The sequence below is a fragment of the Hyperoodon ampullatus genome (assembly GCF_949752795.1).
Source record: "Hyperoodon ampullatus genome assembly, chromosome: 6".
Classification (NCBI taxonomy): domain Eukaryota; kingdom Metazoa; phylum Chordata; class Mammalia; order Artiodactyla; family Ziphiidae; genus Hyperoodon; species Hyperoodon ampullatus.
Window position 1 is genome coordinate 13,218,651 of NC_136919.1, and position 27,662 is coordinate 13,246,312.

The following is a 27,662-nucleotide window of genomic DNA, read 5'->3' on the forward strand; positions in this document are numbered from 1 at the left end:
AGGCCTGCTAGCATCCAGTGGCCCCGGGAACCACTCCCCCACCCCCCAACTCCACCTGTAGGTAGAAGGAAGTTGTGCCAGGTAGGCAAAAGGTTCCTTATCTTGCCCAGGTCACAAAGCTGGCATGAGGCTCAGCCCCACCAAGTCTGTGGACTTTATGGCTCATTCCCTTAGATACCGCATCAAAGTGTTTAAGCGCCTACTGTATGCTCAAAACTCGAAGTCACTCCCTCCCTTTTACCGAAGGGTAAACTGAGGCTCTCCCAGGGTTCCATGGTCTCTAAGAGGCAGACGTGGGAGCAGCACTGAGCCCAATGCCCTGTGGGGTGACTGCGGTCCCAGGCTGACTCACAAAAGGGGTAAAGGCCGCATGTGAGGGTGCAAACAGCCCAGACTCAGAAGCCCTCCCAGCTGAGTGGCGACCTGGTCAAGTCTGGCCCCTCCTGGGCCTCAGTCTGCATGAAGGAGGTGGATAGAGTGAGTCCTACAGACCCTGACGGGGATTCTCCATTAAACTACATCACTGCCAAGGGGCACCGCTGTGAGAGGTGGTGACATCTCGTCACCCTGGTTTGAAATGGCGGCGAAGACGACAGTTATTCAAGTACATCCTGTGACATCTCCCCTGCCTCCTCCAGGCAAAACCATGTTCCCTGCGTTCCTTCAGGGGGCTACACAGAGCAGCAGTCGGCGAGCGCATGAGGATCTGGCTTGTGGGAGCACATGGAGGCAAGTGCAAGTTCAGGCTGCAGGGGAGAGGGTGTGCTTCTGGTCCTGCACAGGGTCTGTGTCAAGCCTGTCCCTAAGGCCCAGGTCAGGCGCACCTCTGACCTTCCCCCAAGCACCCAGTCCTCTGCCCTCCAACCCAACCCTGCCCAGATCTTTATTGTCCTGGAGCCAAAAGAGGAAATGCAATTCAGATGATAATGGTGGATTTCACGGGGTAAGCATCTACCATGGGTCAGACCTGGGCTGGTGTGTACACACAAAGGTCCACCAAGTCCTTCAAGGCAGGGCAGTCATTCCCTGCCCTTTACTGATGAGCACACATGGCTCAGACAGGTTGAGTGACTAACGAGGTCACACAGGTCATGCAAGAGCCGGGATTTGAACCCAGATCCCCACCTCTGAGCTCCCTAGTCCCCCCCAGCTCTGAGCACCAGCCCAGGATAGAAATTCGACTCACGCCCCTTTCCTTAACTGCTGCACACAGAAAAGGACAAGGTGCCGAGCAAAAGGACACAAAAAATAAATGTCCGGCCATCCTAGTATCCATGCCAGGCTCTGTCAGTCAGGAGCTGTGTGACACCAGGCAAACAACTTCACCTCTCTGAGCCTCAGTTCCCTCATCTGTGACTGGTAGACACTAATAGTACCTCCCTCGGGGTTGCTGTGAGAAGTGGGTAAAATGACGGCTGAACACACTTTCCATCCTGCAGACCCTAATCTCATGGGACTGTGAGTCGGGGGCCTGGTGGCTCAGAAGGCTGGCTCTGGCTCTGGCTCTGAGCCACAGGTGGTTTCCACACTAGAAAACATAGTGAAGACGACACTACAGAAAAAAAGCCAAGCCTAGCTGGCAATTAAAGAACTGCCAATTATAGCAATCTCGAGGTGTGATGATACACCTATTAGAGCAGCAAAAGAAAGGGAAGTGGGTAAAAAGTGATGCTGAGGGGGTTCTGGGAGGGTGTGGGGGAAGGGTCCCCCTCCTCTGGTTCCAGTCCAGCCAGAGGGGTGCAACACGCTCCTGCACTAGGGTCAGGGAGACCTGAGTCCAAATCTTGGCTCCACCATTATGAGCACTTGGAGCTCGGGTGAGGGACTTCACCTCTCTGGGCCTCAGTTTTCTCATCTGTAAAATGGGGTGATAAAAGTATCAGCTTCAGGGTTGTCTCAAGGTTTAAAAGAGAATAGGTAAGACCGTGAACATAGTACAGGGGGCTACATGATGATTAGTCATCGTTCCCTAAGGCTTCCTGAAGGCTCAGCCCTGGTGCCTGTGGCCCTGGGGGTCCAGGAAGGGCAGGACTTGGCCTCTGCGCCAGCTGATTCGATCAGGGTCTCTTAGGTGCCAGCCTCCTGATCCTCCCCACAGCTGGAGACCATCTCCCAAGGGCCTTGGTCTCACCCAGGGAGGTGACCAGGAATCCTTCCTCAGCACAGGTGTCCTTCTCCTTCTCACTGCCTGGAGGCTGATCTGACCCAGAGCCTAGGGCTCAGAACTACCTCTTCTTTTTTTTTTCTGGTACGTGGGCCTCTCACTGTTGTGGCCTCTTCCATTGCAGAGCACAGGCTCCAGACGTGCAGGCTCAGCGGCCATGGCTCACGGGCCTAGCCGCTCCACGGCATGTGGGATCCTCCCGGACTGGGGCACAAACCCGTGTCCCCTGCATCGGCAGGCGGACTCTCAACCACTGTGCCACCAGGGAAGCCCCAGAACTACCTCTTTTATGAGCTTGTTAAAAATGCAGATGTCCAGGCTCTGCCCCTGGCCCACTGCACTGAAATCTTGAGGGGGCCCAAGGATCTTATTTTGAGAGCACTTTTATGACACACAGAAAGCAGGAGAATCAGTGGCCCTGGGGAAAGCCCCATCCCCTTAGCTGAGGACTTGAGGCACCACCTGACCCGGACCTGGCCCATCTTCCCAGCCTCAACTCCTACCCTGACCTCCAGACCCCTCATCTCCAGTCCCACCAAGCATTTCACCATTCCACAAACACATCAATTTCTAGTGTGCTTCCATGCCTGCCTCCATGTTTTTGCAACTGCTGTTCCCCCTACCTGGAACTCCCTCTCTCACTGTCGCTGCCTGCCCAGTTTCTAAGGAGCCCTTCAAGACCCAGCTCAAAGGTGTTCCCAGGGAACACCTTTCCCAGCCCACTCTCACCTCACCTGGAACCCCCATATCACACTGTATGGCAACAGCCAGGCCTGTGCCCTCTCTGTTCTCTCCATCAAAACCTTCTTGCCAGGCTTCCCAGGTGGCGCAGTGGTTGAGAGTCCGCCTGCCGATGCAGGAGACACGGGTTCGTGCCCCGGTCCGGGAAGATCCCACATGCCACAGAGCGGCTGGGCCCATGAGCCATGGCCGCTGAGCCTGTGCGTCCGGAGCCTGTGCTCCGCAACGGGAGAGGCCACAACAGCGAGAGGCCCGCGTACCGCAAAAAAAAAAAAAAAAAAAACAACTTCTTTCCCCGGAGCCCCAAAGGGCTAGCTTCTCACCCCTTGGACTTCAGCTCAACTACCACTTCCCAACCACACCACCTCAAGGAAGCTCTCCTGGTTTTCCCTATCAGTCTACTTTTCTCCTTCACAGCACATAGCTCCAACACAAGAATGTCAGCCCATAAGGTCAAGGGCTTTATCCACGTGGTACTCTCTTGGCCAGCTCCTCCCACTTAGCCCCGGTGCAAAGAATGGTACCTGGCACACAGCAGGCACGCCATAAAAAATGGTTGAATGAAGGAATGGATGAACAAATGATCAAGTAGCCACCTCCCCTACAGACTGTGAGCTCCCAGGGGAAGAGAGCATGTCTACTTCTCCAGCAGCTGGCAGAGCATGGACAGAGGGGCACATGGTAACACGTGAATGGGGGCAGGAAAGGGACGTAAGACTGCAGGTGCGTGGAAGGAGGGTGGGGACCCAGGGGGACACGGAGAGTCAGATGTGAAGGCTCATTGGATTCTGTTTCCATTAAGTCATTTAGGTTTGAAATAAAAGAATGTGTGCTGGCGGGATTACTAATAATCAGTAGCTAAGATATATATACTGTCCTTTGTTGGTTCTAAGACATCATCAATTGTAAGATACAGCATTATTTTATGTGCCACCAAGAAAGAAAAAACACAGCAATTAAGTTATGACACACCACGGGCTGTAATACGAGAGATATTAAAACGTGGAAACAAAAAGGGTGCCTTCTAAGGAAGCGTGGCGTGTGTGCGCACGCATGAGGGTGCGTTTATCCGACCTAACACTAGCCTCTTCCTTCCCAGGCCAGCTCAGCTCTGGGCCCCACGGCCTGCAGAGCTGTCTGTCCTCTGTCTGGCCCCTCCCTTGCAAGAAGGGGCCCCCACGTGGCCCCCCGGGATGGGGCTGAGCCACAGAGAGGGGAGGAGCTGAGCGATCGGATACCTAGAACGAGGGAGGCTGGATGCTCTCCCGGTCCGTGAGGCTCCAGGAAGGGGGGCCGCGGGGTCGCAGAGCAGCACCCCAGGCCAGGTGGCGGTGGTGACGCAGAGATAGTTACCGTGACCCGGAACGGCGTAGCGGCTGCAGGCTCCATGCTGGGGCTCTTCTCTGAGAGGCTGCCCGGCAGGCTGCGCCGGGAGCCCGGCCTTTCTTGGGGCGACTCTGTCAACAGAGGGAGAGAGAGGGTGAGCATGGACAATCTAGGCCACCCAGTCAGGCCCTCCTGTCATTCCCGTCCAGGCCAGGACAACACACAACTGGTCCCCATAAAATGGTCCAACCATTGTGGAAAACAGATAGTGGTTCCCCAAAAAGTTAAAGACTGAGTGGCCACATGACCCAGCAATTCCACTCCTATACCCCAAAGAACTGAAAACAGGGACACAGAGAAACACTTGTATGCAAATGTCCATGGCAACATTATTCAAAATAGCCAAAAAGGTAGAAGCAACCCAAGTGTCCATCAACAGATGAATGGATAAACACAGTGTGGTAGCTCCATACAATGGACGGTAATTCCATCATTAAAAGAATGAAAGTTCTGATACATGCTGCAATCTGGATGAACCTTGAAAACATGCTGAGTGACAAAAGCCAGACACAAAAGGACAAATATTGTATAATTCCACTTGTACAAAATACCCAGAATAGGCAAATTCATAGAGACAGAAAGGTTCCCAGGGGCTAGGGACAGGGGAGCTTGGGGAGTTATTGCTTAATTGTACAGGGTTTCTATTTGGAGTGATGGGAAAGATTTAGAAATGGACAGTGGTGATAGTTGCACAACTTTGTAAATGTACATAATACCACTGAGATGTACACTTAAAAATGATTAAAATGGTAAATTTCATGTATATATTTCATATATATTTACCACAACTTTTTTTTAAAAAAGGTCTCCTAAAACCCGCACTTCAAGGCGCACATCTCGTGATGTGTGATAATGAGCTCCCTGTTACTGGAGGTATACAAGCAGTCCCTTCAAACACGAGACTCTATGATTTCTAGCTTCCAGTTGGAACTGTCTCTTCCTGAGGTTTTAAACTTGAGAATAGTGCAAGGGCCAGGCAGGTAGCAGCGGCCAGCTGCTCGGCTCCAGCTGATTATTTCAGCATAGCAACAGGGGGCTCAGTGCAGCCAAAGCTTCCCACGGTTCAGGAGGACCTGGAAATCTGGGGTCGGGGGGAGTTTAATATGGAATATTCTGATTTTTAAATGGCGACCGCTCATTCAAAGCTCTTAGCCACGGCCTGAGCACGCCCATTTAAACAGCCAGGTCAGTCCACCTGGCTGCTTTCCCCCTGGTTCCCCGACGCCGGGCTTGGCACTGGCTGCCTCTTTTCTAGTGCTTGGGCTGTGGCCCCCACAGAAGCCCCCCTTCCTGCTCGTCCCAGCCTGACCCATCCAGCACGCCCTGGAGGAAACCCTTGGTAACCTCCTCCGCCCCCAGCTCTCAGCCCCCTTAGGGCTCCTGTAGCAACAGCCAGGCCAGGGTAGCCTACCTACGCTCTCATTTTGCATGCACAGTGTGTGTGCATGCGTGTGTGTCCTCTGCTTGAGGGTGGAGTAGCCTATCTACGCTCTCACTTTGCACTGTGTGTGTGTGTGTGTGTGTGTGTGTGTGTCCTCTGCTTGACGGTGGAACTCCTAATGCCCACGCCTAAGCCGGCTGCATCTCCACATCCCCAGCATCCTGCACGGAGGCTGGCGTGTGTGGGGTGCTTGGGAAAGACCTGTTGACTCAGAAGGAAGAAAACAGACAGGAAAAAGGATGGGGTGGAGATTTCCCTGGTACCTGCACAGTCAGAGGCGCACGCCCAGAAAACACACACACATGTTCGCATCCATGTAGACACTCCAATGCGTACCAACTCGGATCCATCCCCAGATACACGTGCACGAGTGGATGTGTGGACATGTGCACACACACAGGACAGATGAAGAGCAGGTTTTCCCAGAAGGCAGATCGGGCTATCGGGGGGCCGCGCTACACTTTCTGGTCCATTCTCTCCACGCAGCTGGCTTGCACACGGGTCCTCAGAAGTGTGGAAGAACAGAGCTGAGCCCCTCATCCCACCAGGGCAGGCCAGTGCTGAGCCCTGGCCGGTGGGCAAGCAGGCAAAGCCACTTTGGGACTGGAGGAAGTGGGCCACCTCTTCTAGAAAAGCTTCCTCTTCAGCCCAGTGACTGCCATGTCTTAGGGCCTCTCTGCTTCCCTCGTGGCGCTTCCTACTTAGAACCTTCCTCACTCCGCTCCCCCTCTACGGTGTCTGCTAGTCACACACTAGGGGAGACCCACTCTTTTTGGAGATTTCCCCAGGAAATCTCTTCCTGCGCCCCCCAGTCTGCCTTCATCTCCCCTACCCACCCCCAGTACCCCCCGTCACTTCCACCTGGGGGTCCTCCATAACTAACCACTGTGTCCCACCCATGTGTGTGACACTGGCCTCAGCCTCCAGAAGCCTCTCAGGAACTACCCCCTCTCCCTGACACACGCACACACCTGGCCACAGCTTCACTGCCCCTTCCTGGGCAGGTGTGCCTTCACACCTCTAGGCAAGAGACACACAGAGGCACCTGGCAGGACACAAGGAGCCCAGCGAGGCTGCTTCCTCTCTAAGATCAAGACTGATGTTCCGGGCTTCCCTGGTGGTGCAGTGGTTGAGAGTCCACCTGCTGATGCAGGGGACATGGGTTCGTGCCCCGGTCTGGGAAGATCCCACGTGCCACGGAGGGGCTGGGCCCGTGAGCCACAGCCGCTGAGCCTGCGCGTCCGGAGCCTGTGCTCCGCAACGGGAGAGGCCACAACAGTGAGTGGCTCACGTACCGCCAAAAAAAAAAAAAAAGACTGATGTTCCAGGGCTTCCCTGGTGGCACAGTGGTTGAGAAGCTGCCTGCCAGTGCAGGGGACATGGGTTCGAGCTCTGGTCTGGGAAGATCCCACATGCCACGGAGCAACTAAGCCCTTGCACCACAACAACTGAGCCTGCGCATCTGGAGCCTGTGCTCCACAACAAGAGAGGCTGCGACAGTGAGAGGCCCGCGCACCACGATGAAGAGTGGCCGCCACTCGCCACAACTAGAGAAAGCCCTCGCACAGAAACGAAGACCCAACACAGCAAAAATAAGAAATAAATAAATAAATAAACATTTTCAAAAAAATAAAAAAGACTGATGTTCCCATAGCCTGTACAGATCACGGCCATTGCCTGCTGGGTCTGAGCAGGAGGCGCTCAGAGGTTGCGTGGTCCAACCACCATTTTATAGATGAGGAAGCTGAGACTAGAGGAAAGGAACTTATCCACTAGCTCCTAACCCAGTAGATAGATAGCAAAGACCCTCGTGGGTGCTCCCAAAGTAGCCCTAAACTTCAGTTCCGACACCCTGGGGAGCATCTCTAACCACTTCCAGTTTGGCACTGCACAATTCAAATTGATTTTTGCTCAAAATTTAAAAAAAAGAAACAAAGCCCAGGCTACACCCCATCTGAAACAGAAGGCAGAAACCCAGCAAGGGGGCTGCAGGGCAGGATGGATGGGGTAGGAGTCCACTGCACACCAGAGGAAGAGGAATCTAGGCACCTTTCCAGACAGCTTCCGCTTAGCCCCAGTTCCATTCTCCATCCTTCTCCACCCCGCCTCCTGCCCCAGGGTGTAGACCACCAACCTGGCTTCTGGGCCTTCTGGCTTCCATGGGGTTTGGCCAATGGGGAGCCCTGGCAGGAGATCAGGGGAGGGAGGAGTCGCCTGGGTCAGCTGCCTCTCTCCACCAAAGCTCCCGACTACCATGGACTACCATCAGGTCTCCTGCGCTCTCGCCTCCCAGCGGCCACGCTCCCCTCCCCTACTGCCAGCCTCAGTGGACCAGCCCCAGCTGCCAGTAGCTCTGGGGTCCTGCACTCCTCCTCATGGCTCCCCACACCCGCCCACACCTCAAATCATCCTCGTGTAAGTGCCATCTGCTTCCTGCTGGACCCCCACGGATCCACCAGGCGGGATCTTGGCTGCCTGAGAACCAGGCCCCACTCACGGAGCTGGCGGAACCCCCTTTACATATGGATGGGAAGCTGTGACATGCCTGGAGATCACGCTGAACCACAGGGGCAGAGTTCGGGCTGGGTCAGGCTCTCTTCTGACCCTACACCCCAAACAGCTCCCCCAAGAAGCCAGCAGCCAACACAAGCTCCAAACACAAAGTTAGTAATAATAACCACGTGGTTCGCTGGGGTACGGACCGGTGTTTCTCTACCTTTTGCTCATTCCCCCTAAGGAGTCTTTTTCATTTCCTAGTTACCCCTCAACAAAATTCTAAAACCATAGATATACAGTAAGTATCTTTTTGTCCTATATGTATATTAGGCTTTATACAGAAAAAGAGTGCGGCTTTTTCACCTCCCCTTCCTAGAATCAATTTTTTTGTCCACTTAGGGGCAATACTGCCCCCATTGAGACACATTCAAATATCATCCCCACCTCACAACTTAGACAGCTATGGGGAGCTCCATTTTCCAGATGAGTAAATTGAGGTTCTAAGAGGGGAAAGTGACTTCCTCTAAAGTTCCCCCAGGTAAGAAGCAAGAGTATATGCTGAAACTGTTCCCCGCAAACCCACACTTAGAGGGGCTCAGAGAAGGCGAGGATGCCTGGAGCATGGGGTAGGGGGAGGAGCACCAGGCTGGGACCAGGAGACTCGACTTAACCTTGACTCTGCTGTGTGACTCCAGGCCAGCCCCTTCCCATCCCCAGGCTCATAACTTATCATCAATCCAGTGAGTCAGGAAGTAAGAGCAGTGACTGTCTCTATTCCCCACCACCTAAAAAAAAGGAAATGGAAAAAAAACCCGCTCTTTATTTTACAAAGGCAAAGAAGACGGAAAGCTGACCCCCTGAGTTCTATCTCTGCCTCTAAAAACACAGCTGCCTTTGGCCTTTGACTTAGTAGCAAGTCTTTTCTAATTTGAGGAAGCAGACACTGGGATGCTTGGGCTCAGGCCCCGCACAGAGCTCTGAGCAACACAACTGGTATTAGCAGGACCCCAGAGAAGTTGAGTGAGTTTGCTAACATCTTGCAGGATGAAGGTGGCATCCCCAGGAACAGATCCCAGGAAGGGCGAACCGGCCAACCTCCGAGTCTCCTCCAGACCTCGGAGCACTAGTTCAGGCGTCTTCCCTCAGCTCAGACTCACTGTGTGACCTCCACATGACCTCTCGGGCTTCCAGTCTACAAAATTAGGTCACAGGACCAGCTGATCCTGCATCCCCTTTCCAGCAGGAGGTCAAGAGTCTCTGTTTCACCAGGCAGACCAGGCTGCCTTCCTATTCTTGGAAGCCATAGGCGGAGAAACGCATTTTAACCTTCATGTGTTTGCAAAAAAAAATAAATAAAATTGGTTTCATTCAAATGCTGCTGGCTTGGTTGCCATGGATACCTCCTAATCATGAAGGATGACTGTTACTTGTTCCCATGGAAACACGGAGGCCTGAGGAACATCCTGTAATTTCAGACAAGACACCAAATTTCAGTTGTCGGGTTGCACCGCCCAGATCTGACTGCTTAAAAACAGGTCGAGGCAGCAACCTCTAATACTGGCAGCAGGAGAAAAGAAGTCAGTACTATAGAAAGAAGAGGTGCAAGGCAGGGGTGTATGTGTGTGCTGGACCTCAACAGTGATCAGGAAGATGCAAATTAAAACTACCAGATGTCATTTCACACCTTTCAGGGAGGCAAAAATGAAAAAGAACAATGACCCCAAATGTTGACAGGGATGTGGGAAAGACTTTCTTCACTGCTGGTGGAAAGAAAAGAATTTGAGAACAATTAGAAAAGAGCTAGTTGAAACTGACACACACACACACACACACACACACACATATACTCTAAGACCGGAAATTCCCCTCCCACATGTCCAGTCTAGAAAAGTGCTTCAGACTTGCACATGAAGATCTGCACAGAGATGTCAACTGCAGCACTGTTTGTAGTAGCAGAATGTGGGAAGCAACCTAAATGTCCACCAACAGGGGAATGGATGCCCCAGTGGATGACTCCTTGGGGCAGTCATTCCGTGGAATAGGGTAGGACTCCAGGGGGCAATGTCCACGGACCCCTACAAAGGACCCAGTTCTATAAGATCAGCATGAATCAAACTCAGAAATAAGAGGTTGAGTGAAAAAAGTACATTGCAAAAGGAAACAGAGTGCAATCCACTTATACTTTTTTTTTAACAAGAATGTTCACAACAGCTTTATTTGTAATAGCCAAAAACTGGAAATAACCAAAACGTCCTTCAGTAGGTGAATGGTTAAACCGTGGTACATCCAGAGTGTGTGAAGCAGAATAATGTTCCCTCCAAAGAAGTCTACCCTAAGTCCCAGAACCTGTGAAGACATTTCATATGGTAAAAGAAACTCTGCAAATGTGATTAAGGTTAAGGACTTTGAAAGTGTATCCTGGATTTCCAGTTGGGGATAATCTTAAATGTGCAAAAGGATGGCTCTGAGGGATTCAATGATGCAAGAAGAGACAAGAGAGATTCTAAGCATGAGAGGAATGATGGAAGAATGGGGTCACGAGCCAAGACCTCTACTTAGAAACTGGGAACATCCCTCAGCTGACAGCCAGCAAGAAAATAGGAACCTCAGTCCTACAACCACAGGGAACTGAATTCTGCCAACAAGGAATGGGCAATGAAATGGAGTTTTCCCTAGAGCCTTCAGAAAGCAATGCAGCCTACTAATACTTTGATCTTAGTCCCTCAAGACCCACACCAGACTTCTGACCTACAGAACTGTAAGATGACAAATCTGTTGTTAAAGCTAAGTGTTTTTTGTTTTGTTTTTGTTTTAACTTATTTATTTTTGGCTGCGTTGGGTCTTTGTTGCTGCGTGCGGGCTTTCTCTAGTTGCGGCGAGCGGGGTCTACTCTTTGTTGTGCTGCACTGGCTTCTCACTGCGGTGGCTTCTCTTGTTGCAGAACATGGGCTCTAGGCATGCAGGCTGCAGTTATTGTGGCATGCAGGCTCGGTAGTTGTGGTGCACGGGCTTAGTTGCTCCGTGGCGTGTGGGATCTTCCCTGTCCAGGGATCGAGCCTATGTCCCCTGCATTGGCAGGCGGATTTTTAACCGCTGAGCCAGCGGGGAAGTCTGAAGCTGCTAAGTTTTAACTTGCTATGGCAGCAATAGGAAACTAATACACATGCCATGGAATACTACTCTGCAATGAAAAAGGAATGCACTATTGAAATACACAACAACTTGGATGGATCTCCAGAGCAACATGCTTGGTGCAAAAAGCCAATGTCAAAAGGTCACATGGTGCATGATCCCATTTATATGGCATTCTCAAAGCAGTAAAGTCATAAAGATGCAAAACCAATTGGTGGTTGCCAGGAGTTAGGGATGGTGGGGGGCAGGTAGGTGGGTGTAACCATAAAAGGGCAGCACAAGAGGGAGATCTTTATGGTGATAGAATAGTCTTGTGTCTTGATTGCAGTGGCGGTTACACGAATTTACACGTGCTGAAATGGCACAGAGTTATACACAGGCATCGTACCAATGTGCACAAAAGATGAGAGAGGAAGGAGGAAAGCAGACACTGACATCCAGAAGCTGACCTGGCATTCACAGCTCTGCCATGTTATTCTCCTTTTGGACATAAACAACCTCACAGGATACCAACCTCAGACAAGGCTACCATGATAAATGAGGCAAAACAAGTCCATTTTATCATTTTGTCTAAGCTACTGACAAAAGTCAGGTCACTGCGCCACCCACAAAATACCAAAAATCTCCCCACCTTGGCGAAAATGAGTGTCTGCTGCTTCTTTACCGATGACAGCTTTATCCTTGTGCTGCCTCTTCTCCCTGGAGATAAGATTTGAGATACCCCATCACAGAATTGCCCCCGCTTTCTGAGAGCAGCCAATCAAGAGTGAACCCCACTTCCTTAGACGTCCCCCAGATCACCCAACCAAAGCCCAAATCCTAGAGTAGGTTCTCTCTACCACACTCTGAGATGTCCCGTGGTTCCCCACAGTGTGTGTTCTCCATCACTGCAATAAGTAATAAACCCAACTTGTTCAGCTGGAGGTGTGTTCCTGGTGGGTCTTTGGCTGGAGGACATTGTACTGGTTACATGAGATGTAACTATCAGGGGAAACTGGGTGAAGGATGCACAGAAGCCTCTCTGTACTGGTTTTTGCAACTGCCTACATATCTGTAAAAATTTCAGAATGAAAAGTTAATAAATAGCCTATTTGAAATACATGGAATCATATCTGTGTGTAAACAATTGAGATTTTCCATCCCGAGAAACTAACTGCAGAAATGTATTCATATCCAATGTTCCCTGAGTAGAGAGAATGGCCAGCAATCTAGAGGCAAGAGGCACAGAAATATAAACACCACTGCAAAGGCTTACCATGGGCTCTTTAGACTGAAATACATTTGCTGTCTACATGATTAAACTAATATGATGTTTTACTTTCTGTTTGTATGTGTGTGCACTTACACAGAACAATATCATAAACAGTACTCAAAAACTAAGTATCAGAGATACTCTTTGGAGAATGGGATGGGCTACGGGTGGGAACCGTACCACTTGCTGAGTGAAGAATAATTCAGCCTTTTACTATAAAACTAATAGTAAAATTAAACTAGAAATAGGTGGTATGATGATTCAGTACAAATTGTACCCTCTGAATACATCTGAATAGGAAAAAGGAAAAGAAGCAAGAGAAAAAACAAAATCAGAAAACAAAACAAATGACATTGAAATCAACAGCAGCCCAAATGACCAGTTAGAGAAAGTGGATCAGGAAAGTCCAAAAATTAGATTTAGAAACAAACTCGTGGGTGAGGGAACGAAGTTCCCCAAGCGTAAACCTGCCAATGAACTGGTGTCCCAACTTCCCCTCCCCCCCCACTGCAGGAGTGGCCGGATGAACTGCAGGAAGAGCCAAAGGTAAGATCACCATGGCAGCAGGTCAAGGAACCTTCAGAGTGTTAGAACTTTGCAGACATGGCAGTCCAGCTGATGCCACTGTGTATCTGTGCGCGTGTGTGTGTGTGAAGCACATGTGTACTGTTCTTATCTGCTCTTAACAGTTAGCCAAATGAAGAGTGAGCTTGCCAAAATAGTGCACTGATATGTTGGTAGGTCTCCTACACACACTTTTTCCAGTTCAAACTTTGGCCATCCATCTTTAGTTTTTATTTTATTTATTTTTGGCTGCATTGGGTCTTCATTGCTGCGCGTGGGCTTTCTCTAGTGGCAGCGGGCGGGGGCTACTCTTTGTTGCAGTGCGTAGACTTCTCATTGCCACGGCTTCTCTTGTTGCAGAGCACAGGCTCTAGTCGGGCGGGCTTCAGTAGTTGTGGCACGCGGGCTCAGTTGTTGTGGCGTGCAGGCTCAGTAGTGGTGGAGCACGGGCTTAGTTGCTCCACGCATGTGGGATCTTCTTGAACCAGGGCTCGAACCCGTGTCCCCTGAGTGGGCAGGCAGATTCTTTAGCACTGCGCCACCAGGGAAGCCCCCCATCCGTCTTTGGAAGAAGGAGGCGACGTGGTTCTTAGAGGTTAGTAAACCTTACCTGCCTGTGGCAGGCGGAATAATGGCCCCCAAAGAGCCCATCCTGATCCTAGAATCCATGAATATGTTACCTTCAATGTCAAAAGGGACTTCAAAGACGTGATTAAGGATCTCGAGATGGGGAGATTATTTCAGAGTACCTGGGAGGGCCCAATGTAATCACAAGAGTCCTTATAAGACAGAGACAGGAGCATCAGAGAAGACAGGGAAGGCGATGTGGTGATGGAAGCAGAGGTGGGAGTGAGGTGGGGCCATGGGTCGAGGCAGCTTCTAGAAGCTGCAAGAGGCAAGGAAACTGATTCTCCCCTAGAGCCCCCAGGGAGAATGCAGTCCTGCCGACACCTTGGTTGTAACCCAGAGAAACTGATTTCAGACTTCTGACCCTGAGAACTGTAAGATTAGAAGTCTGTGTGTTCTAAGACACTAAATTTACAGTAGTTTGTTCCAGTAGCAATAGGAAGCCAATACACTCACTGATCAAGGTTCAACTTATTCTAGTAAAAATGGAGGGGTAGTGACATCACACCATTGGCTGATCCAGGACTGGGGACTCTCAAGGTCCCTTTTCCAAATCGATGGCTGCCTTAAAAGGAGAAAAGCTGGGCCTCCCTGGTGGCGCAGTGGTTGAGAGTCCGCCTGCCGATGCAGGGGATACGGGTTCGTGCCCCGGTCTGGGAGGATCCCATATGCCGCGGAGCGGCTGGGCCCGTGAGCCATGGCTGCTGAGCCTGCGCATCCGGAGCCTGTGCTCCGCAACGGGAGAGGCCACAACAGTGAGAGGCCCGCATACCACAAAAAAAAAAAAAAAAAAAAAAAAAAGGAGAAAAGCTTCCTTTGGGAAACATAATATTCATGACCCTATATAATGTAAACTTCTTTCTTTCTCTACAATGCGCTTGTTATCAATCAACATATGTAAAAAGGTTGGAAAACCACGAAAGTATATGGTACCTTTCTTGGTTATTTTATAATGTAGTTTAGAGATGTTTTCACATCTGTATATAGAGAATATTTATCTTTGGATAGTCACTCCACACGCTGTGCATTTATCCTTAGTATAGATACTAAATACATTACTAAAACTTCTTTAGGGTATGTAAGCTCCAACAACAGCACTCCAGAGAGAATCATGATTATCAAACCCTAAATATTCAGGCATAGAATTAAATTCACTCATTTTTCATTTCATTCAGAAAATATAAATGATTTCTCCAACATTCCACCTCAGGACTCAGTGTTTGTTCAAAAACTATATTATTTTTTTTTCGGCGTGAGAGCTGGAATTAGCACTTTATTTTTTAAAATGACAATAGAAAAGTACCTTTAAACAGTTTATAAAAGCATAATAGACTGTGTAGAAGTTGCTCTGTTTTCCTCAGAAACAAAGACACTATTAAATTAGAACAACGTGGCTATACAACAGTCTTATAGTTTTCCAACAACTTAAAATAGGCATAAAGTTTTAAGTGTGTACATACTGATTTTTTATGTATAACTTTAAAACTCTCTTTACCTTTCTGTATTTGACAGCTTGGAATTCAAATTTTAAATTATCTCTAAATAACAAGGTCCTGCTGTATAGCACAGGGAACTAAGTTCAATATCCTGCAATAAACCATAATGGAAAAGAATATGAAAAAGAATAAATATATATGTATAACTGAATCACTTTGCTGTACAGCAGAAACTAACAGAACATTGTAAATCAACTATACTTCAATAAATAAATAATCTCCAAGTTTCTAATTTAATGATTTAATACTAAAGCAAACTGAATTTCAGCTCTTTATGTAATATTTAGCTTGAGGAACAGTTGACGCATAGATTGTACATTAGGTCCTATAAGGAACATGAAGCTATAATTTGACAAAACAAAAGAGCAGACTGTTCTACGTTCTACAAAAACACCTGTGACTGCCCTAGGAACTTGCAGGGAAAGAAAATTGATGCAAACATGAAGTTCATGCTACCGGCCATGAGTCATAGAGTCCTTTGTCTCTGACCCACGAGTCTCGTGTCTTCTGCCGGCACCCGGGAAACTCTATCAGGCTAGGTTGCTAGTTAGCAAGTAGGGTAACATCTCCACCCTTCATAGTTATTAACAAAGAGTATCAAAAATACTTACGAATAAATTTAACAAAACGAGTACAAGGCTAATAACTTTAAAAATATTGCTGAGAGACATTAAAGAAAATCTAAATAAACAGAAAGACACACCACTTTGAAGGACTGGGAAGACTCAGTCTTGTTAAGATGGCATTTCTCCCCAAACTGATCTATAGATTCAATGCAATTCTAGTCAAAATCCTACAGGCGTTTTAAAGACACTGGCAGGCTCAATTTTACATTTAGATGGCAAAGCAAAGGATCTAAAAGAGCCAACCAATCTGGAGAAAGCAGAAACAGGTTGGGGGACTTATATTACTTGGTTTCAAGACATACTTTATAGTCTTGAAATGTAACTAAAGTAATCAAGATAGTGTGATATTAGCAAAAGGATAGACATATAGATCAATGGAACAGAAAAAAGAGTCTAGAAATAGTCCCACATACATGTGGTCAATCGATTTTTCGAAAAAAGTACAAAGATAAATTGGTGGTGGAAAAGATAGTTTTTTCAACAAATTTAGCAGCAGAACAACTGGATATTTGTATGTAATAAAAATGAACCACCAGGAAATGTGGAGAAACAGATCTAAGAGAGACCAGGACTGCACCGTACGTGTATGTTTATCCTCAAGCTGACTCCTAAAGTAGGAAACATCAGCTTCAACTTTAACAGGAAGAAACTGAAGTTCAGAAACATCAGCTGAAAGGACGATGACCACACGGCTAAGAAATGCAGAAGGCAGGATTCGAGCCTGGCGAGCTCTGAATCGAAGGGCTGCCCCAGGATGGGAAAGCGCCTCCATGGAGAGATAAGTGAGAGGATAACAGGTCCCAAGTCCCCCGGAAGGCTGAGTGTCCTCCCTGCCCTTGGCCTCTCTCTACGTAGAATCTCCAGGTGCCATCCCAGCCCCGCTACACGGCAGAAAGAGATAAGGGATGCCTCATTCGACTGCATGTTTTGGTCCCCTGATGCTGGGTGTGGGGAAGGGAAGAAGTCTTGAACCTACGGAACTGCGATAATCTGCTATCTCTCAAAAGGAATCAGGATCAGAGTTCAAGTTGTCTTTAAGTGCAGGACGTGGTTCAGAGTCAATGGAGGTTGCCCACTGTTTCGGGGGTGGGGTCTGCTGGGAGAGAGGCATGGAAATGACTGTGGAGGGCTGGGGTCCAGGGCACCTCCCCGCCCTGGGAATCCTCAACGTAGAGCATTTGGTGGGGGCACAAGAATTCCTCAGAGGGGACGTGGAGGGGTCAGGCTCCTGGTTCTCAGAAGGTGGGAGGGAAGCGCTGAGAAGATGTGCCTCCCAGCTATGTCTCAGGATTCTGGGTAGGGCCTCCCAAAAGGACAGCACAAGTGTTCACCCCTTAGTCCCTGGTTAGCCTCATGGATAACAGTCCAGTGTAACTGTTGCAAACTTTCAGCATCTATAGACACTGTCACCAGCTCTTCTCTAAGCCCCTCTACTTGAGTCCCTGAACAATTGCCTTTGGGACTTTCCTGGTGGCGCAGTGGTTAAGAATTCGCCTGCCAATGCAGCGGACACGGGTTCGATCCCTGGTCTGGGAAGATCCCACATGCCACGGAACAACTAAGCCCGTGCGCCACAACTACTGAGCCTGCGCTCTAGAGCCCACGAGCCACAACTACTGAGCCCGCACGCCTAGAGTCCATGCTTCTTAGCAAAGAGAAGCAACCGCAGTGAGAAGCCCGTGCACCACAACAAAGAGCAGCTCCCTCTCGCCGCAACTAGAGAAAGTCCACGCGCAGCAGCGAAGACCCAACGCAGCCAAAAAAATTTTTTTTAATCTTTAAAAAACAAACAATTGCCTTTGACCATCCATACTTCCTATTCCTCATCCTGACATACACCTCACTTTCAAAGACTCCCCAGCCTTCCAAAAACTCTGGGTTTCCCAGTCACTCCAAGGACTAATTACCTGGACTGAAGGGTTCTCTCCTCCCTGAGTCTCTTTTTGCTCCTTTGCTTTCTGAGGATTTCTAGGAAATTTAGCCTGAAGTGTCACCTTCTCCATTTTTACTCCTGAGTTTTCTCCTGTGACTCTGTAGCCCCAGGGCCTATTCCAGGCCCAGCGGAGAGCTGGCATTTATCTGTACTGCTGGAATTCAGGATATAAGGAGGTCCTAGCGTGGAGACGTGCGTTTGCTCCTCTCTAGCGTGTGCAATTTCTCTGTACCCATTTTTGAAACCCACAATGCAATACTACACATTTTGAAACATTTGCAAAATGTAGTAAAAGTGTAAAAGCACACGTGGGCAGGACATGCACCGCCTTCAGGAGGCTGGTTATCCCTGGGGAGAGCGTAGGAGGCATTAGCTATATCTCAGGGGTCAGCACATTTTTTGCATAAAGGGCCAGAGAGCAAATATTCTAGGTTTGTCTCAACTACTTAACCCTGTGTCAAGGTAACATGTAAACAGCCACAGACAATATGAATAAGTGGGGCTGTGTTCCAATAAACTTTACTTATAGACACGGAAAATTTGAATTTCGGATCATTTTCACGTCATAAAACATTATTCCTCTTTTGATTTTTGTTTCAACCCTTGAAAAATGTAAATGCTATTCTTAGCTTGTAGGTCATACAAAAATAGGTGGTGGGCTATATGAAAACAGGTGGGATTTGGCCTGTGAGCTGTACTTTGCCGACCCCCTGCTGTACCTGAATCATTTTATTTCTAAGAAAAAGAAAAAGAAAAAAAGAGAAAAGAGAAGCCATCATGGCAATGTTAACATTTGCTAAACCTGAGAGGTGAGTACCTGGGTGTCTGTAATGTTATTTTCTACACTTTTTATACTTTCAAATATTTTAGAATTTTCAAAAACTTCAAGAAGGGAAAAAGCCTGGAAATCACCTTCCAAATGCTCCCAGAGCTTATCACTGGGTGCTAGAATTAAAGGTTATTTTTTATTTTCTTCTCTTGCATAATGGATATTTATTACTTTATTACTTTTATAATCCCAGGGGTTGGGGGAGAAGGGGAAAAACACTAACATAAACATTATATTCTTTAAAAAAAAGAGGGGCTTCCCTGGTGGCGCAGTGGTTGAGAGTCCGCCTGCCGATGTAGGGGACACGGGTTCGCGCCTCGTTCGGGGAAGATCCCACATGCCACGGAGCGGCTGGGCCCGTGAGCCATGGCCGCTGAGCCTGCGCGTCCGGAGCACAGGCTCCTCAACGGGAGAGGCCACAACAGTGAGAGACCCGCATACTGCAAAAAAAAATAAAAAAAAAAACAATAGAAAAAAGAGGAGATGGAGTGATTTGGCCCATAGCTGGTGGTCTCCCCTGGGGACCACCAGTGACCCAGAAGCCTCTTCCATAACATCCCCATGAAGGGCTGCCCCAGCACCCAGCCCCCGTGCTCCCCACTCCTTAAACTGGCCCCTCCCTCTGCAAATGGCTCTCCCTCTGGGGGTGGGACCGGAGGGCTGCACCCCTGGTTTTCTTTTTTTTTTTTTTTTTTTTTAATTAGTTTCTGCTTTATAACAAAGTGAATCAGTCATACATATACATCTGTTCCCACATCCCTTCCCTCATGCATCTCCTTCCCTCCCACCCACCCCATCCCACCCCTCCAGGCAGTCACAAAGCACCCAGCTGATCTCCCTGTGCTCTGCGGCTGCTTCCCACTAGCTATCTACCTTACGTTTGGTAGTGTATATATGTCCATGCCTCTCTTTCGCTTTGTCACAGCTTATCCTTCCCCCTCCCCATATCCTCAAGTCCATTCTCAAGTAGGTCTGTGTCTTTATTCCTGTCTTACCCCTGTGTTCTTCATGACATTTTTTTTTCTTAAATTCCATATATATGTGTCAGCATACAGTATTTGTCTTTCTCTTTCTGACTTACTTCACTCTGTATGACAGACTCTAGGTCCATCCACCCCTGGTTTTCTGAAGCCCAAGATCCTGTCCCAGGAGGGCTCAGAGGCTGCCGCTGATGCTGGGGAAGGGCCCTCAGGGCCCCAACCTGCTTGCTGCTAACATGCAGCTTTGAACAGCTTCCTAGACACCAGGGGGAACAGTGACCACACAGACAATTAACGGGAAACCCAGGCTTCCCTCAGACCTCCATAGCCACCCAGCTTCTCCAGCAATGTCCAGTTCTGCCTGCCACCCTCACCCCTCAACCATTTGACCTCCTGCAGCCTCTAGTACCTTTCCACCACTTTTCTGAAGCTACTCCCCAAAGGCACCCCCTGCCCAGTCTGGTGCCCCCCTCCCACCCCTGCAGCATCAAGAGTCAGGGCAGGCCTGTCAGCCATGCCCACAGCTCTGCTGCGCCCTCACCCCAAACCCTCCCCACTTGCCTGGGCCTATCCCATCACCAGCTCCCACCCCCTCTCGCTGTGAGGATGACCCCTGACCTCTCTCTCTCCCCGCTCAAACCCATTGCCTCTTATAACAGGACGGCCAACATAGTCACCTGTGATCACTGATACCCACTCTCTCTGCTCCCCGGACCACATCAGTCTAGCTTGCTGGTTGCTTAAAATCATTTTCCTAAATTGCAGTTCTGGTAAGTACAGTGAGAGTGAAACATCCTGAACTCTGCCACTCAGTAGCTGGGTGACGCTGAGGAGGTTAATTAACCAGTCTGAGCCTCAGTTTTCTCATCTGCAAAATGGAGCTGATACAATTACCTGTGAGAATGCGGACTTAATGAAATGATGCACGCAAAGGACTTAGAAGGGCACCTACACTGTGCTAAGTGCTCAAAAAATGGAAGTCGGTGCTATTATAATGACTGTTATTTTCAGAATTCTCCCTTTGATTCCGTGTGGCCTGCCAGGGGGAGTTCCAACCTCATGGCTCACCATCCAAGGCCCTGCCTACCCTTCCAGTCACACCATCTGCCAACCCGCTTACAGGGCTACCTTCCCCATAAGCCCGGCTCCCTGGGGGTGGGGGCTGACTGTATCCTCCACGGCAGCCCCTGGCACAGGGCTTGCAAACAGTAGGTGGCTCACTAAAGCTCTGCTGCTCTGAACAAGTACAAGTGACACTTGTAGCAGCCTCTGGGGGAAGGGAATGCCAAGGAGCCATCTGGATGGCTCCGATTCCCACAAGCATCACATTTTATTTCTAGATCAGCCCTAATAGAGCTGCAATTAACCCCTCAGGCTTTGGATGAACAGATAATGACAACTCACCCCGCCTATAATGATACCCTATGCTGTTTCACATCTACTTGTTCAAAGTGCTTCTGAGCCCAGAGATGTTTAGTGACTTGCCTGAGGTCACCAGCATTTATGGTGCAGTCAGAAGGACTCCTGCCCTGGCCACACACCTGACCCAAACTCAGTCCCTAGGACAGAGGGATAAATGGATAGAAAACCGCTTTTCCCGAAGACTATCCCAGATTGCCAATTTATTGGTTTCCAACCTTTAAACCCAAGTTCTACAGTCCCCAAGCCAAGCAGGACACCAAAAGGAGCCCCATCCCTGGCTGCCTGGCTCCCTCTAGCCCCACTCTCTTCCCCTCCCCTCTTCTCCCTCATCCACCAGAGGCTTTAGGGGAGGGGGCTGAGCCTCACAGCAGCCACATCATCCCCCCTGTGCTCTGCCTTTTCCATTTCACAGCCGTGTCAACACATCACCCCTAAGGGCCAAGAGAAAAGGAATAACACAGCCCAGATGCTGACAGTGCTCTCCTGTCTGTCAGGGAGAAGAGAGGAGGGAAATAAAAGCTAACAAGACTTCCAAAAGCAAAATCCCCAAACCTCCTCTCGGGTACCTGGCAGCTGTCAAAGTCAACACAGGAACCTGGTGGAGTGGGGGGAAACCCATCCCAAATAAAACCCAGGCAGCTGTGGAGTCTGGGATTCACAGACCAAGCACGGCTGCATTTCCAAGGGCATGCTAGGCACCCTCACGGGTTCATCTTTCCTGCTAACGTACAGGTGGTCTGTCTAGACTGTGAAACCAAGCCTGTCTTTTCTGAGTACCGAGTCTACTCTTTTTATTTTTTTATTAGAATTATTTGGAGGGTTATTGCGCTTCCCCTCACTTCCTTATTTATGCAATCAGAGGAAATCACGGCACAGACAGCCACTTCCAAACTCAGGGCCACGTGGGCCAATTTCAGATGGATAATTAAATATTGAACAAACGCTGAAATGTCTCTACTGGATCGGGATGGCTAAAAATAACCACCCTGCCACTCCACGCACGGGCATCTCGGCTGTTCCCTCTCCAATCCCTCCTCCCAGCAACTCAAACACAACCTTCCCAGGGAACGGCGGGTGGGGGGGGCGGGGGAGGGCTGGGAACCGATTCCCCAAACACCTACTTAACACAAAACAAAACTTCAGCTCCCAGCAAGCTCCTAATGTTCCTGACCAGGAAATACTCTCCCTTTCCTGACATTTAACCAAGTGGCCTCGAGAGGAAGGTGCAGGGGAAATATCACAGCCATTGCTTTTCTTTTAAAAATAGTCAAGAGGCTGCGTGTCATTTCGAAGCAAAACACGTATGCGGTCGGGGATGTGGGCACATTTGTATCAAGTTACACAGGAATTCAACCCCTATTCCCTCCCGCCAAGAAGACCCAGCAAGGAGCCCAGCTGCCTCAGTGTCCCGATCTGGGCTAACATTAGGAAAAGCAACAAACAAAATCAACACCAAAATAGGATGCAAAGGGCTGTGGATTCCAGACCTGGATCTCTCCTTAACGTCCTCGGGAAAGTGGCCTTGGCTCTCTGGGCTTCAGTTTCTCCAATTGTCAAGAGGAACAGTTAGCTCCCAGGGCCACACAGGTCAATCCCTCCAACCTCCCCCATCAGCAGCTGAGCAAAGCAGGCTCCGGGCCTGTCCTTGTGCCACCAGGTTTCAGGAAGTACAGAACGCAACGGGGCAGAGAAAGAGCGCCCAGGAATCAGAGCTCCAGACCTGACCCTTTGAAGCGTGCTCCTAAGCGTGAGCTTGGGAGTCCGGTGGCCTCGGGTTGATCCTTGCCTCTTCCTCCACACCCTGAGCTCAGTTTCCTCACCTGGCAAAGGGAAGTGATGGTAATGACCCCTACCTCCCAGGAGGGTTGGAAAGGTGAAAGGAGATACGAGATAGTCAGGTGAAGCTCTTGACACAGGGCCTGGCACACAGTCAGCTGGGTAAAAGGAAGCGATTACCTTCCTTGTTATTAAAGGTGATGAGGATGCGCCAGAAACACAAAGGCCAAGAAGCTGACATTCCAGCAGATGAACTTGGGCCTCTGGCCACCCTCCAGGACCTACACAGCTCCGGGAAGTGGGCCTCAAGCTGTCTGCTGGTCTCCAGGGACCTCACAACACGGGATGCTGAACACTCAGCACAGAGGAACTTGGTGGAAAAACAGGGCTAAGTCTGTAAGACCTGTGACCTGCCCAGGGAAAAGGACATGGCTGGTACGCATGAATGGGAGCAGGATACAAGAGTGGGGGCCGGGGGAGAGCCTGGGCCTGAGGGATGGCCTGAGTCATCCCAGGCAGACAGAGGGCCCAACGAGGAGGATGGACCCTCCCCACCTCAGGTGCCAGTGGGGTCATTCCCCTGCCTCCCTCCTGAATTATGGTCAGGATTGTGGAAGCGGATGGTTGTGAACACTCGGTAGAGTTGCCAACTGTGCAAATCATATAGAAGGAGGAGGTGGCCTTATCAAAGCCAAGGCCTAACCTCAGAAGGATCCGCCTGCCCATGGGATAGCGAGGTCGTGCGTTCACAAGCCCAAGACGTGGAATAGGGCAGAGCTGGGCTCCACCGTTTCTGAGCTGCGTGACGTTGGACAAGGCTCCCACTCTCTGGGACACAGTTTCGTCACCTCTAAAATGAGAATAATGCCAGTATCCATCTCCAGCGTCGTTGTGAGCATTAAATAAGGCAAATACAGAGCTCAGCTCACTGCCAGCACTGAGCAGGCATTCGGCAAACAGAAGTCATTTGAACTTTATTACACGCCGTGAGAAGGAGTGAAGCTCCACTACCTGAGTTATGTCAAGGTCTGGAGAAGCTGGAGCCAATCCCCAAAGGAGAGATGGTGTCTCAGCAGGAACAAAGGAGGAAACAAGGCAGAAAAAAGTATATGTACAATTTCAGAGGTCTCAGCCTTGGGCCCTTGGAAGGACATTTAAAGACTGGGGGGACCACAAGGTACAACCAGCCCCCACCCTCAGGGCTGTGCTCAGGCTTGTCTAGCCCCTGGGGCCCAAGCTGCTGCCCAGGGGCCTCTCGGCAGGTCTCCCTGAAGTCAGGGTCCCCATGGAGAGGTCCCAGTGCCCGCCCTTCCCTATGGTGGCACCCAGGCCCCTCCCTAGCCACCGCTCCCAGTTAGGAAGCAGCCGTGGCAAATCAGCACCCTCCCCAACCATGTTGCCATCTTCCTGGGGGCCAGAAGCCCTGGGTTCCATACCCCGCTCTGTGAAGGTGGCCCCTCTGTGCCTCAGTGTCCCCACCTCTGGACGTCAGGGGTTGGATCACTCAGCTGCCAACTTCGAAGTCCTGGGAGGTGACCCCCACCTCAGGAGGTCAGCCCTAGTCCTCCTGGGCACCTCCTGCCCAGGACATTCCTCAGGGGATGCTGGAGCGCTCCTGGGAGCCCCCTCCTGAGGCCCCTCACACAGACTCCAGCATACCTCGGAAGGAAAGACACCCAGGTGGAGGGGAGTGGGACCACACAGCAGCCATGACACAGGGCCATGCAATGGGGTATGTGTGGGTGTGGAGAAGGAACTGACCATCTAAGGAGAAAACATAGGCCAAGTCTGCAGCGCCCAGGCAGGGCCTGGCATGTGCCTGGACCCCAGGAAAAACTCAGATGAAGACACGAAAAAAAGAATCAAAACTTCCCCTGAGTACAGGGATGGGCATTCCAAGAGGTCTCCCAACATGTGAGGCAGCAGGACAGGATTAGCCCCAATTGACAGATGGGGAAACTGAGGCCCTGGGATGTGCCAGAATCACATAACCAGCTCATGATCGAGCTGGGACTAGAGTCCGTTTCCCACTAACCACTGCCCTGTACACCCAAAAGGGCTCTGTGCCCCAGGGCAGCTCAACAAGCCAGCCTCCCCAACCAACTGGGGGCTTGTCAAGAGCTGGGAGCCTATGCAATTCATCCCCAGGCCCAGCACATAGTAGGTGCTCAAGACGTGTTTGCTAGTTGAATGAATGGGTGGACTTTGTCCAGGGCAAGAAGAAAACTTGTATTTCCCCAGCCGCCCTTGGGGTACAGGTAGGTCAGACAGACAGACAAAGCTTTTCTTGACCTTGGTGGGGGTAGGTAGGGAGGTAAACTGGCTGGTGACGCACTTTTGTGGGGCAGGACCCCCTCAAATTCATGGGCCACGCCCAGCCTTCAAGTGGACTCAGGGTCACAAGGCACAATGCAAAATGGCCAGATGACCCTTGCCATGCACAAGTCACTGTTTCCACCCTGCCTCTGGCCATCGTCAAACTTCGTGCCCCCCTCTGCCAACAACAGATTCACTCTGCCCATTCTTCAGATGGAGAACTCAGGGCACAGAGAAGGGAAGAGACTTGCTTACTGCCCTGCTTTGGTCACACCTGGGGGACTGCAGACACTGTCCCTCGCGGGCAGCCCCACCAGGGACAGTCTTAAGTCTCGAGTCTGCAGCGAGCCCCCTCCCACCACTCCAGAGGGACAGTAGGGGCGGTGGGCAGGGAGCTTCCTCAGAGGTGGCAGTCTGGTCACAACCCTTTCCCTGGCTGGGCCAGCTGCGCGTCCCCACCACCAGCCAACTCTTCCCTGCACTTTCCTGTTTCTGAACAAACACACGCCTGCGTTCTCGGTCATTGTCCTTCCTTGCTCGTGGCAGAGGCCAGAATGGGTGTGGAGCAAGGGCCCAGTCAGGGCTGGGATGCTGGGTACCACTGCCTCCTTGGGGATCTGATGATGTCACCCTCATGGGACCAAGCCCTGCTGCAGATGGGGAGACTGAGGCGTGAGGTCAGAAAGGACGAGCTCAAGGCCTCGGGGTGGCTCCCCCAGCATGAGTTACCACCTGGAGGGTGGGGGTGTGCTGCCCTCAGGAGGAGGGGCAGCCCTGGAGGCAGAGTCAGGGATCTGGGAGTTTAGTGGAGGGAGGTCAGTGATGCTCTAGCTGCCCCCAACCCGGGTACCTCCACCTCTCACCCTGCCAGGCAGCTCCCAACCCCCACCCATGACTCCCCATCACTCAAGGGCCTTTATCAGGCCCACTGCTCCCCGCTATTCCCCTCCACCAACCCAGGCCCTCTGCCACCCCGGGATGAACTCTGCCCACACACCCAACAGGTTTTCCAACTCCCTGTCTTTGCACAGCTGCTGCTCTATCCAGAGTAAGGACATCCATAGCTCACACTCAACTGTGGCCCGAGTCCCAGGCAGCGCGGGCTTGCAGCTTTCCATGCCTTTGCTTTCAGTCTTTAAACAACCCTGCCCTCACCACCCCCATTTACCAGACAAGGTCACTGAGGCTTGGAGAGGTAACTGGCCAAAGGATGGCTTTGTGCAGAGCGGTGGCTTGAACTCTGATTTGATTCAACCACTCCCTCCGCCAAAGGAAACTCTACCCATCTGGTGAGACCCAGTCCAAATGTCACCTACTCTGTGAAGCTCTCCCTGATTTCCCCAGATGTAACTTCTGTTCAGGGACAGTCTCCTCCCCCCTCCCTGCAGGCTGGGTGCTCCTTCGAGGCTGGGACACAAAGCAGTGACTCCTGCACAGGCGAGCCTGGGAGCTGGGGCTCAGGCGATGGCCAGACATGTATTGATTGTCTCTGGCCCAGTCAGCTGAGCAGGAGGGGGACTTCTGGTCCTCTCTGTGCCCACAGGGATGGAGCTGGGCTGAGGTGAAGAGTGAAGGAAAGGTCACACGGGGCATCGAGCAGGGGTGGGGTGGGTACAGGAGGACTCATGGTGACCTGAGCTTAACTGGCTATCTGTACGGCTCCCGTTTCTCACAACCTGAACCCATTTCCTCACGGAATCTTCCACGTATCAATACTACTAGCCCCCTTTTACAGCTCAAGAAACTGAGACTCAGAAAAGGGAAAAGACTTGCCCAAAGTCACAGTGCTTGAGCCCAGATCTCTGACCGCCCAGGCCAAGCCTGCAGGGAGGGAGTAGCCAGAGGCCTTTTCAAGGAAGGCAAGGGGGAGGAGATCATAGGCCTTGGGAGACCCTTAAAGACTGAACTCCCAGCACACACGTGTGCATTCCCAACCTCAGCTTGAACCCTCCCACGCACAGGGAACTCACCACTTCCTGAGGAAGCCCTGTACATTGTTGTTCAGCCCTGACTGTGGGAAAAGTCTTCCCCATTCTGGGAGAAGCAAGTGAACGTATACTGCCTGCCTGCCTCACTTACCCTCATACTGACGAGAAAACTGAGGTTCCGGGGCAACTACAGGGCCCAGGCCACACAACCAGTGCCCGGAGAGGTGGGTATTTGACCAGATTCCAAGCACAGATTTGCTCAAACCCCTCTGGGTCAGGCTGCGCACCGGGCCAGCCTTCCAGATTCCCAAGATCACCTGATGGTGTAAACTCAGCCCAGGTGCCCACTAGGTGCTCCCAAGCCCCTTCCTCCCTCCCACCCACGGGCACCTCAGTGGGCCTGAGCCTTTGCCAGGGACTCCAGCCTCCCCAGGGCCCCTTCGAAGCCCTCCTCCTTCCAGGGGGCCTCCCCCCACCTCCTAGCCAGCCATGGAAGGAAGTCCCGGCCCCCACCCAGCCCCCTGGATCACACGCCTTTCCAGCTGAGGATCCT

General features: G+C 50.8%; 1 protein-coding gene across 3 annotated transcripts in view; it reads right to left on the minus strand.

The window, feature by feature from the left end:
- The window catches only part of DAB2IP (DAB2 interacting protein), a gene marked incomplete at both ends in the record, with an annotated part of 193,541 nt that overhangs the window by 96,730 nt on the left and 69,149 nt on the right, over window positions 1-27,662 (minus strand). For all 3 annotated transcript variants that reach the window (XM_079705908.1, XM_079705907.1, XM_079705906.1), the window contains one exon: window positions 4,259-4,362. In XM_079705908.1, the coding sequence (XP_079562034.1) occupies window positions 4,259-4,362 (104 nt within the window). The remainder of the gene's footprint in view (window positions 1-4,258; window positions 4,363-27,662) is intronic.